At 37.0% G+C, this 13,396-nt stretch overlaps 1 protein-coding gene across 1 annotated transcript in view; it reads left to right on the top strand.

The window, feature by feature from the left end:
* Nucleotides 1-13,396, top strand: part of Usp47 (ubiquitin specific protease 47) — a 507,668-nt gene that overhangs the window by 406,420 nt on the left and 87,852 nt on the right. The window contains exon 26 of the mRNA XM_089246367.1: nucleotides 6,142-6,233. Within this exon, the coding sequence (XP_089102493.1) occupies nucleotides 6,142-6,233 (92 nt within the window). The remainder of the gene's footprint in view (nucleotides 1-6,141; nucleotides 6,234-13,396) is intronic.

Here is a 13,396-nt window from a genome sequence, read left to right as displayed (position 1 = left end):
ACGTGATTCTGCACAGTTTCCTGACAAAAAAAATTAAGCAACATTAAATATAGTTACACATTTTTTATAAATTCATACATTTAAAGCATTTTCTTCAATGATAGTTTATTCAGAATCTTCAAAAACAATTTAGATACAGTATTTTGTAGGCCTCTAATACTTATAATCAATAAAGCGTAGTAAAAGAATTTTTTTTTCTGTTAGACATATCAATAAATTAATAAAACTTACATGTTTTATTTTTTTAAATAAAATTTAAAATTTATTTGAGAAAAACTTAAACTCCATTTGGCTTGTGTACTTAGGACAGTAACAATATTTAAATAAGAGTTTTTATTAAGAAATTTATGTGCAACTAAAAAAAATTATTATTTTTCTAATTTAAAACCTGATATATTACTCAATATATGAGAGTGAAATAAATCTTAAATAAGTGAAATATAATTTGATTTTGAGAGAAATATACACTGTGTCATAAAATATAAGTAAATACAGGGCTTGAAAAATCAGAAAAAAGTTTAGGCACCAGCCAAATTCCGTAGGAGCAAAGCATGGTTTTTTCACGAGAAAAAAGTGTCTTAAATAATCTTTTTTCAACCTTTCTGGGAATTGATGACCCCTTCCCAGGGTCGCAACTAGATACTTTGTTACCTGGGGCAAGCAGGAATTTTGGCGCCCCTTGCATGTAGAAAAAGCAGTTAAAGGGTGAATTCGACTCTCATGCTGGTCCAAAGCACCAGACCCGGCTGCCCTCTCTAGTTGCGGCTCTGCTCCTTTCCATGTTGGAAGACAGTTAATTATGAAATCGGAAAATTTTGAGCCATCCCTAGATTCTAATTTAGTAATCACATATACAAAATTTTAGGTGCCAATACAGATTTTCCAGTCCCCATGGTGACCTGACGCCTGGGATTTGTCCAACCCTGGAATAAATTAAGATGTATATAATGTATTTATTTTTTTACTTGCATTCTTTGTATATAATCGTTTTCGTGACCCCGTCCAGGGATTTTGGGATTCATGAGATCTGGGGGACCGAGGGGATTCTGGGGGATATACTCAGATTAACGGCACAACTAGATCTGTAATAAATTGCCTATTGTGATAGACCAGAGTTGTGCTCGGTTTCACTGAGAGAGAGAGAGAGAGAATGAAAGTATATTTCTACTTTGGACCATGATCAAACTAAAATGAGGCTCAAGGGCAGAGACGTACACCCCCAACAATCAAATAAATTAAATGCTTTTGGAAAATTGGCATCAACTCAAAAATTCTTGAAGAAATTCTGTGCCCCCCCCATAGATCGGTTTTCTTGCGTATGCTCATGCTCAGGGGCAGTCCCATTCCAAGGGCGTAGCGAGGGGAAGACTTGGGGGTCTGCCCCCTCGAAATGTAAGAAAATGACCAAAAAAGGGTTAAAAGATTTCCAAATATATTGTTCTATCACTTTGGTTAACCTCCCGAAATGTAAGTGGTCCCTCCGAACGAAATTCCTGGCTACGTCACTGTCCCATTCACTTTGTTAACAATACATAAAATGATTGATGTAATTAGAGTCCAAACTTTTTACTTGAAAATGGCAAAATATGAACCAAAACTGAGAAGAAAAAAAACTAAAACTGAGAAAAATAAAGAACAAATTACCACACACAAAACTCAAGTACGTTTTTAAATGCATCTTTTCTATTTGTCTCTGTGCATATTCATTTGCAAAAACATATTCTCATGCAAATGACTTCTTCATGTATTTTATTTAGGAATGTTTAGTTATTAGTACTGTAGCTGCTATCTCTCTCTCTCTCTCACTAATAGAAAGAAAGAGTTGCTCGAAAAAAAAGCAAACTACACGTGCATACACGAATAATGTCAAAAATGGGCAAATTTTTCTCCTGAGAGATTTTACTTTTTACTTGAAAAAAAAGAAAAAGAAATGACAAGCAAATAAAGCACCCAGGCTTCAGGTATGGTCAGGAGCAGTCCCATTCCAAGGGCGTAGCGAGGGGGAAGACTTGGGGGGTCTGTTCCCCCCCAAAATGTGAGAAAATGACTGAAAAAAAGGGAAAAAGATGGCCAGATATATTGTTCTGTCACTTTGGTCCCCCCCCCCCCCGAAATGTAAGTGGTCCCTCCGAACGAAATTTCTGGCTACGCCCCTGTTCCATTCACTTTGGTAACAATACATGAAATGATTGATATAATCAAGGGAAGGGGGGCGATGCAATAGTCCAAAGTTTTGGTAGAAGCTATGGGTTTAGTATAGGATCCTATTAGGTGAGCTTGAGTTGCGAGAGATGAGAAAGAATTTATTTTTAAAGTAGGGCTATGAAACTAAAAGTTTGGGAAACTTTTCACTGAAGCAGCAGTTCTCAACCAGTGCTCCGTGTACACTTCCCAGGAGCCACTTGAAGAAAATAAAATAAATCAGTAAATTTGATAAATGAATGAAAGAGGAGCCTATGGGGGCTCCGCCATAGAAATTTTACGCTGAATAGAGGCGACCACTGATGCATATTTGTGTTTGAGCACAGGTGATCATTTGTGGAGATTTTACTGCATTTAGGAAAATGTAATGGAACCCTTTCTATACGTCTCCCTATTACGTTTCTGACCTTACTCATTTGTACGACGTTTTGCTTTAGTTGCTATACATTTCTATACATTATCCCCGTCTACAGGGCCTAATTTCTTCATGGGCAAATGAAGCCTTTATAATTTTAAAAAAATTATTAAAATTGCTGTAAAACAGACAAATCAGGTTATGCTCTCGCCTACTCACCAAGAAGGATTACTGAGGTGGTGATGCATTCTCGATGCAATCGTTTCTAGTCATCTATTGCCCCGCACACTTCAATCAACGCTACAATATTTTAACATTGTTTCGTTAAATTATGTTAAAACGTTTTCCGAGATTTACATCCTGGGATATGCCTTATTTAATCAAAAACAAGCGGTCAGGTCGATACCTATAAACTTCAAAAGGTAATTTCATCAGTTGGCTCCGTAACTACACTCGTGTACAAAATTAAGAGCATTTTCACCAAAGGTACACTAATAATGCCACCGAAGAAGTATGCAAATATTCAGTGTCGAATACGTAAGCGTTCACATGCGTGTGGGCGGGGATGATAAGGGCACAGGGCATTTTCCACGATTTGTGTGCTCGTACTCGTCGGCGACATTCACAGTTTCTCACAAGATTTTGGTAAATTTTATTAGCTATCAGGTCAAATGAGTAGCCACAAACGTATGGAAGACAGAATGAGATGGAGAATCGTCAGTAGATTGGAGGCAGGGCAATCACAAGTGCAGGTGGCTACAGAGCTCGATGTTATGCCTAGTATCGTCTGCAATTTGTGGAAACAGTTTCAGGACACTTGATCCATATCGAGACCTGGACAAGGTCGTCGAACAACCACGACGACCAATGAAGATCGTTATTTGGCACTTTAAGCGCTGCGTCACAGGACTGCTACAGCATCACATCTCTCACATGAGCCACTGGAACTCGAGTTTCATGGTTTACTGTTGCCCAAAGGCTTTATGCCATAAGACCCACTGTTTGCATCCCACTAACTGCAGCACACAAGAGAGGGCGTTCAGTATGGTGCAGACAGCACCGTGCTCTTCACAGATAAGTCTTGATTTAGCCTAGACACTGATTATTCGACGTACCCGCTGCCACCCCTCCCACATCAGGGAAATGGATCAGGGCATGTGTTTGGCAGAGGGTCTGTGACTGCTAGGAGGTATGGAGGTCTTACAGTCCTATATAAGACTTTTCAGGATGCAGTTGACCCTCGGTTCCTGTTCATGGACGACAACGCTCGTCCATATCGGGTTCACCTGGTCAACGATTATCTGGAAAGTGAGGATATTCGGTGCATGGATTTGCCAGCCAGATCTCCTGACCTAAACCCTATAGAACATGTCTGGGATGCTCTTGGGAGGGCAATTGCATCTCACCATCCCAGAACTTAAAACTTCGTTGCTGCAGGAGTGGGCCATCGATTGCCATAGGGACTTCTCAACTGCCTCGTGTCCAATATGCCGTCGCGCTGTGAGAGGGGACCATACCCATATTACCGTATATACTCGTGTATAAGCCGACTCGTATATACGCCGACCCCCCTACTTCAGGACCACCAAAACCGCAATAAATTGAAAACCCGTGTATAAGCCGACCCCAAAAAATCTGTGCATTTCAGAGAAAAAAAAATCTTATATTTTCATGGAAAATGAATAGCTTACAGAAATTTACAACAGAAAACGATTCAAACTTTTTAAACCGTTTCTTCTGAGTCTCCAAGCTCATCGTAATCCATCAGATCATCATAGAGGGTGCATAATCACCCCTATGATGGGTATGCTGTCATCGCCATTATCACTTTAAAAGAGGATATCATCTTCAGTTCCGTCCATCGCATTGCTGATGCAACACTTTTTGAAGGATCGGATGATAATTTCGGTGGAGATAGAATTCCACGCCACATGTACCCATTGGCACACTAGGCCAATGTCAGGTTTCTTCAAGGCACCACCTTTTGTGGTTTCTTTATCATCGGAACTCATCTGTTCGATCCACAAATTCCTCAAACAGTCTTTGAAAGCCTTGTTGATGCTTACATAAGGCTTTACAATCGACGTTAGCCGACTTGGTATCAAAGCCAATGATGTTTTCGATTTCTTTGACTCGTCTTTGACATTTTCGGGGGTTTGATCATATCCCATACCAATAATGTCGGTTTCTCGAACACTGCTACAAAAATGACTACTGATTGTGCGGGGTCGATAGATATTTTCTCATCAAAAACTGACCCGAGTATAAACCGACCCCCCCCCCCCCCACTTGAGGAATGAATTTTTCCACAAAAAAATTCGGCTTATACACGAGTATATATGGTACTCATTTTCGGTTTGATCTCGCAACGTAGATTTTGGACATTCCTACAATGGAAAAAGTTCCAGTTATACTGCTTTTGCATTTATACGATGTGTCGTATAAACAAGGTTACATTATTTGAGCCTGAGCCCCTCAACATTTTCAATAAGTTTACGCCTATGTATATATCCTATTTCTATTACACTGAATCTATCTACAAAATAGGGATTGGGCGAATAGTGTTGATTCTTGTCATGAATGGATAGGACTTTGTACAGAATGCTGACTTGATGCCTTATTTCAAAGTCATAAAATTAAGATATGTAAAGGGGGGGGGGGCATTCTTCCTTATCATTTGTTTGCATGCCTTATCCATCCTGAATCTTATGGTGGAAAATCAAAAAATCTCTTCAATTTTGAACAGCAAAAGGTGGCAAAGAACTGTTGCAAAATACAGTAATTTGTGATTTTTTTAAAAACTGTTTCTGTAGTATTTCCAAAAACTTACTCTTGTGATACTGTTCAATATATTTTTAATCCTTTAATATTATGGGTATAAGAATTTGTTAGATGTATAAAATTCTCCCAACAAGCTGGGATTGTTGTGAAATGCTTCTAGGTTTCCCTGCAAGTTCAACAGGTTTAAAAATAGTTTTTTTCGGATTTATCCATTGAACTTGGGAACAGCGTAAGAGGGCCACCATAACAAAAAAAGGTTTTGTTTTGTTACACCATGTTGCATTGAGTTGATAGAATTAACTTTTAAAACGGTTTTCAATGCAGCCAAACTTTGTAATATGAACATCAAAGATTCACGGAAATGTTGTCGTTATAACTGAGGAGTCGTTGCAACTGAGGTTGATGTTTTCACGACCTTTTTTGACAAAAATAATCAGAGGACAATCAAATACTTTTCATGAATTTTTTATTGCTTTATGATTAGGGTGGCCAATTTGATGGATATCAATTTCCCATACTTTGAAAGTATGAGAAATTGGGTTAATTGATATGGGACATTGTGGTTCTTACCAAACATATTGCCAAATGTCAGCGAAATCTCCAAATATTGCTTTGAGGTGATTAATACAGGACATCCTTAATTCTCCTCAAAAATGTTACCATATGTTGACAAAGTTATACTATAAATATTGTTTATAAATAATCCTTGATGAGAAAAAAATGTGCTTGCTTGTATAACAGTCGCATAACTTCTGTATTTCTTACTCTATTAGGTGAATTGATGAATTCGTTTTTGTTTTTAGTGCTCAGAGTCTATGTTGATAAGCGCAGTACTTTTGGTGATTTGAAGAGAGAGCTTGAACCTTTTGTGGGGGTGGGGAAAGAATATTTCAAAGTACGTATTCACTTTTGTATACATAATTTCTAATTTTTTTTAAAGTGATTGATGTTTTTTTTTGGGGTAATAATATTTTTATCTATTCTACTTATCAATAATATTTCTGCAACCTTGTCACCATATTCTTTTAATAGGAAAATTAATCACATTATGGATCTATCTATGGCAGAAAATGCTGATTCTCATGCATGTTTTCTGTCATTCTACTTAACAAATTTGTTATGCAAAGTAACAAACCTAAGTAATATATTTGCATCCTCAAGTGTATGTTCCACAAATTGTTATTGTTCCTCATTACCAAGCTCAGGATAGTCCACAAAATGTTAATTTTTCCTTACTTCCAAAAGCAGAATAGTTCACTTTTGTACACACAATGTAATAAAGAAAAATACTTAAGTTATAATTCGACTGGGTTCAACAAATTCAAACAAGTTCACATATTGTTCTATCTTTATATTCCCCAAAGTCAGTTCAGTACTAGTACATAAAAGCCAGTTTTGCTATTAACGAATGTTTGCACAGTCTGCCTGAGAGTTGAGCACATCAGTTGTGATGTGAGAGATATTACAGACATCATCAGCACACGTTTTTGCCATCATCTTCAGTGATGTGTATTTCATTCCCCCCCCCCCATCATTTCATTCAGTAAATCATTTCCTGAATGCATATCATGCATCTTCTGGCCCTTTACTCTGGGGGTACCATTCATTGTTCACCTTCCATGAATTGATGACAACCTTTCTCTGAAGTTGCGACGTTGTTAGGGTCTGATTGCATCCACTATTCTTTGCTTTAGCATTTCTCACTATAATCGCTGTCACATTTATCCAACAGATAAACAATAGCACTGACCAGTTTCCTATTCTAACTCATGCAACATATGGTCAACAATCCCCTAATGCACTACCTTGAAGTTAAAAATATTTTTTCTGAACAGAGTGACGTCATATGGTTTAGGTCAGCTAAATGTAATTTGTTACAATGGTTTGTGATTTCAATCAGACGATAATTCATAAAGAAGGAGCCTATGATAGTCATATTATTTAATAAAGTGAATTCCTAGCGACCATACCTGAAGGCACAGAATTCATTCCTGATCTCTATAATTGTGGTTTGTAGGGCAACTTGCCCATTTTTATTAAGAACCTTTTCACTCGCCCCCCATCTTCCAAGTATGGATTGGAAGCACATCATCATTTCCCAGTATCCATGGTGTATTTTGAACAGGGTTTGTACCGTCCTTTTCAAAAAAGTTCATTTTCAAATCTTTAAAAGTCATTGAAAAATCATTGCAGTCCCTTTAAAAAATATCCATTTTCAAGTGTTTATAAGTGCTTGAAAATTTCTTTTGTGAGAATTTCTTCCGTCAGTTTTTTTCCCCCTCAACTAAATCCCCCCTTAAACCATATTGCACTGGGGCAAAAATGAGTAAGGAACAATGATGAGTGACAAGGCAATTTTCAAAACAAGACATGATCATGCATACCTGAGGTATTTCTGCATTTATAAAGATGTTGCCATCCCATTGTATTTGTTTTTCCCTATTCATGTTTTATCCCCCTGTTTTGTATGTTTGTGTCAATAAATTATTATTATATTATAGAAAGCTCATTAACAGCTCACAAGTAAAATTTAATATTTAGGAGTTGCTTAGAAACATCAATGCTGAAACAAGCTCAAAATATAAAATGCCTTTACTGGAAAAATATAAGAACCTCATGTATTGCTTGAGAGCAACATTATCAAATACAAATTGAAGGGTCAGAATAGACAAAATGCCAATAAGGTGGCTAAATAATAAATTACTGGCTGTCAAGCCCACAATTGGCCATTGTTTTTTTAGTCATAAAACCAATGAAAAGAGGAAGTCCTGCTTGTCTGGTTTACACATTGGACACAGTTGCCTAATCAGTGGTTCTGAAATTTTTTTCTTCTCTGACTCCCTTGACTGAGTGGACAAGTATCCTCGGCTCCCCAGAATATTCTAAAAAAGAACCGCTTCATGATATGGAATAGGTATGCTTTAATAAGAACAGTTAACCACACCATTCCTGAAAAATGTTGGAGGTGCCCACCCCAAAAAGCCATGATGCACACTTTCAGAACCACTGGCCTAACCTATCATATATTTTATTCAAAGAGAGTCAACCAGGTTGTCTATTTTATTATATTGATAACATGTTTTTTATTGTTCTTATCACAGTTATAATTTTGCTATGTCTTTTGGTCAAAATCGTTGCTCGTGTCATGTCATTTTGTGTGACCATTGTGATTTATCTTGAATTTCTAAATTCATCAAAGCCATTGGTTTCCATCATAAATTATTAGGATTCACATTCCACATCATTGATTTGACATTTTACGTCTTTCTTTAAAAAATTTTATGCACTTGTTTTAGGTCATAATGTACCTGTTTTGTTTTAGTCTATTTATTTGTCTTTCTAGTCATTTGTATTTTACACAAATACATACCGTATTTTCCAGCATATAAATCCATGGTAGTACATAATCCGCATGCGAAATTTGGTGACAAAAAAAACAATTTATAATCTGTGGTGCCGTATTATACACAGGATTTAAAAAAAATAGTAATAAAACTTATCTTGTGTTTCAATAATCGATCCACATGGATACGCTAATTAATGAAATTTATTTACAAAACAATAGCATTATTTACACACAAAATAATATTTACAGTCAATCAAAAACCTTTGAATTAGGGTTTTCAGGCGAGAATTCTCACCTGCTCGGTCTCAGGAATTTTTTGCAATTTCCTGTTCCCGAAATCCCAAGAAAAATTCGTGGGAGATCAGGAAATAACTGTTGTGACACTATGATACTGAAAATGAAATTAATGGGAATATTTGTTGAAAATTTACTTAATCTTCTATAGCTATAGTATAGCTTGGGGAAGAGATGGGGTGGGGAGGAAGAATAAATTGGGGGAGAAAACGTGGAGGGAAGGATGCTTCCAGTTCCTGTAAACTACACTAGCAACCGTGCCTATTATGAAATCCTAATACTCTTTTCAGGAAGTGGAAACACAAGAGATGAACGAAAGAGATAAGAGCTGAAAAAAGGGCGTGGTGTTATGATTCCCGGTTTGTTGTGATTTCTAATGTGTTATAGCGCATCAATAGCTATCCCAATTATTCTATGTGTGGGATCCCTCCATTTCTGAAAAGGACGGAAGCTTTCTTCTATTCAAAGTCAAACATGCATAATACATAATATATTTTCTTCACTCATTAGCACCCCTTACTTTATGGCTTTACTTAAGGGCCCCTTTTTCCATGGAGAATACTTTCTTGCCTTTCCTCTCTACGCAACCGTAATACTTAAAAACTTATCCTTTTTGTCCTTTTCGTATAACCACCTGCAAGTGATTGAGAGAAGAAGTTTTATGGCTTTACGTTGCACAATTTCGTGAATCCCTTCCCTGGGGTCAGAATTTGTCATTCACAACTGACCCCTGTTTTTTTAAGCAGTCTTACCCGAAAATAAAAGATAGATTGCGAGGGGGGTTGCTTTTTTTACTTTCAAGTGGGATGACCACTGACCATGATCGCCTTTCAATCTGAATGACTTTAAATGACATTAAAAAAAAAAAAAGACATGTACAACTGGGGGAAAAATCACTTCATACAGTTGAAGCTACAAATCTTGAACGTTTAGATGCAGTTTAAAACACAAAATTCTCAAATGCTTATGCTCTCTGTTAGTGGGTATGAATTATTATATTTATCAGTAGTGATTAAGAGTAATGTGTAAGCATTTGATCAGTACAGTTGGAATGAAGCCATCTTAGTGCTGCATAGACAAGTTGTAATTCAAACTATACAAAAGGTAAGGCATTCTTTTTTTCCTTTGCTAACTGTGGGAAAATAGAGAAAATAAAATTTCACACACACATGCTATGTAAATGTAATTAAATCTGCAATAGGAAAAATATGTAATTATATAAGTTTTGCGAAGCCGGTCAAACTGCAATAAAATTCAGGACATGGTGCCAGGACCGCCACCAGGAGAGTCAAGTACACAAGCACGAGTGCAAATTTATCCTTTAATACAAAGATTTGTAAACCCTCTGCATTTTGTAATTGCATGGATCATTAATATTATGGTAATATAATATATATATAATGAATATACGGGGTGATTATAAAAAAACTATCCCGACATATGGGCCCCTAACTATCATACCATTCACAGAAACTGAATAAAATTTTGGGATAAGGTATTTTGAGGTATGCGCTCAAGAATGATATGTAAAACAACAGTGTCACTCTAACAGTTACTGTTATAGTGAGAAAATTTCGAAAATATCAAATGGCAACACCAAGTTTTTTTGTATTGTAATGCGATCTCCATACTGAAAAACACTAAATAGCATTGGAATGGCACCTGTAGCACGAAAATCCCCGGAGCTAGGCAAGGAAAAAGTAAAAAGGACTTTGCCGTGCACCAGAGCATTAATGTTCGTTTCATTCGTCACACCGTTTCTTCGGCTGAGATCCCAGCCTGATTAGTCCTCCACAAGGTCATGTGGAAAATTTGTGAAACACAATAAAATGCTTTATTTTATGCTGCTTCTCTGTCCTTATTGGTTGTCCTCACTTTTAGCCTATCTACCGCCGGTGATTTTCATGCTACAGTTGCCGTTCGAACGCTATTTAGGGTTTTTCACAATGGAGATCACATTCCAATACAAAAAACTTTGTGTTGCCAGTTGATATTTTCGAAATTTTCTCACTGTAACCGTAACTGTTAGAGTGACACTGTTGTTTTCCATATCATTCTTGAGCGCATACATCAAAATACCTTATGCCAAAATTTCATTCAGTTTCTGTGAATGGTATGATAGTTAGGGGCCCATATGTCGGGATAGTTTTTTTATAATCACCCTGTATATAATAACATGTCCTGACTGATTCATCATCACCGACCCGCCAAAACCGCTGAAGCTATGAATATCAAATTCGGTCAATAGTTTTGTTTAACGATGCAAACACTCACTAAGAAGGGGTTCCTCAATATTCTGCACCTGAGGGGGTCAAAAAAGGGTTCAAAGGTAACACAAATCACACCAAGCCAGAATGGCTGAATCTATAGTCATGAAATTTGGTTGAGAGTTCTATTTCATGATGTAAAGACAAAATAAGAAAGGTTTTTTTCGAAATTCGACTGCCTAAAGTGATCAAAAGGAGGTTCAAAGGTAACAGAGAAATCCTGCCGAGCCAAAACCACTGAAGGTATTCATGAATTTAGTCAGAAATTTTGTTTCATGATGCTAACACCAGCTAAGAAGGTTTTTTTTCAAAATTCTACCCCTAAGGAAGTCAGAAGGGGTGGGTTCAAAGATAACATAGAAATCACGCTGCGCCAAAACAGCTGAAATTCATGAAATTCGGTCAGAAGTTTATTGCATGATCTGAAGATTGACTAGGAAGGGTTTTCTCAATTCTGCCCTTAACGGGTGCATAAGGCAGGTTCAAAATAACATGGAAAAATCATGTGAGCCATAAACCACTGAAATTAATGAAATTTATCAGAAGTTTTACTTCATGAAGTGGAAAATAACGAAGGGGAGTTTTGCAATTCGACCCCTAACAGGGGGTCAATAAGAGAGGGATATCATATGAAGAAATCATGCAGAGCCGAAACCACTGAAGCTATAAATGTGAAATTAGGTGTCTTTTTGTATTGTAATTTAGACTCACTGAGAAGAGTTTCTTCAAAATTCAGCCTCCTAGGGAGCCGCTGTAGGGGCTGAGTGGTCATAGTGATGGACTCGCATCGCGGGCACCCGGGTTCGAGCCCCACCGTCGCCACAGTGGTGGTTGGCTGAAGTTGGTTTTCTGTGGTTCCCAACTTCGAGGCACAAATGCAAGCCGATCTCCCCGTTAAAAAGTCTTGCCACAGGGAGCAACAAACAGTACAAATATTCAGTCATTACACATCACTCACTTCACTTCTGAGATATAGATGGCAGCACTGAAAAATCATACACAACACTAGATACGCACCCAGACTGTTAGATACACACACTTACAATTCCGGCACAGCTCACTAGGTAGTAAATCGCCTATGGCAATAGACCTGAATTGTGCTCGGTTTAAAAAAAAAAAAAAAAAGCCTCCTAGGGAGGGGTATTCAAAGGTTATATGGCGCAATTATCACTGTCCCGAAATCACTGAAGCCATAAATACAAAATTTATTTAGTATTATATATTATAGTGTCGATATATACTCTGAATAATTTCTGAAATTTCATCCCCAAGGGGATAATGAGGTGTTCAGATGTTATATGGGGGAATCATCACAGAGTAATTTTCAAATTAGCAAATCCACACAAGCAAAGCTGCAAGTAACAGCTAGTTAATTATAAAATATGGGGTTCATGCCAGGAAAACATAGTGTAATTGACGTTGTGTGGCGCATAAATGAAATATTTTAACTTTAAAAGGTATGAAGAGTAATTGAGGCAGAAAATAACGGTGTATAAATGGAGGGAGTTGTGTAAACGGGGTTCAACTGTAAAAAAGTGATTTCAGGAATTCCTGAGAATTTTCAGGAAATATGATTTCCCATTCCAGATGGCTTTAAAATGCCTGGAATTCGGAAACCCTACTTCGAATTCAGATTCATCTGAATTGGAATTAAATAAGTAACAGTTCTTTATCTAGTTCAAAAGAATATGTATAACCATCAAGAGGATTTTAATTTTCAGAGTCAGAATCATCGGAGTTCAAAGTTTTATGTCCACATTTTGTGAATGAACTCTTTTAGTTTTATGGTCACCTCTTTTCTGACATCATTAACCCACTGGCATACTTCAGCATCGGAAACTCTGCGTAAATTTCAGCTTTCTGTATAGGAATGAATTCCTTCAGTCATCCAACTTTTTGCTCTTGAACAACTTGTTTATTGCATAATCTAAAAGCTGTGACTTCTTAGACAAACTGCCAGGTATGACAAAAAACAAGTACCACAATTTTTAGAGGTGTCTTTCACGTTTTCTTGAATTTAAGCTTTCATTGAATCCATTACTAAAAAGAGCATTTGGCTTAAAAATGTTGCCTTTTCTTTTATGTCATATACCAATTTGATAGAAAATCATGATTTTTCCTCATTCATCAACCCTTTTGGATTGCACCAAA

The sequence above is a fragment of the Pholcus phalangioides genome, unplaced genomic scaffold (genome assembly GCF_987345545.1).
Source record: "Pholcus phalangioides strain wild (caught in Gottingen) unplaced genomic scaffold, Ppha-v1.0 ptg000017l_1, whole genome shotgun sequence".
In the NCBI taxonomy this organism is placed as follows: Eukaryota; Metazoa; Arthropoda; class Arachnida; order Araneae; family Pholcidae; genus Pholcus; species Pholcus phalangioides.
This window is presented reverse-complemented; position numbering and strand designations above follow the sequence as displayed.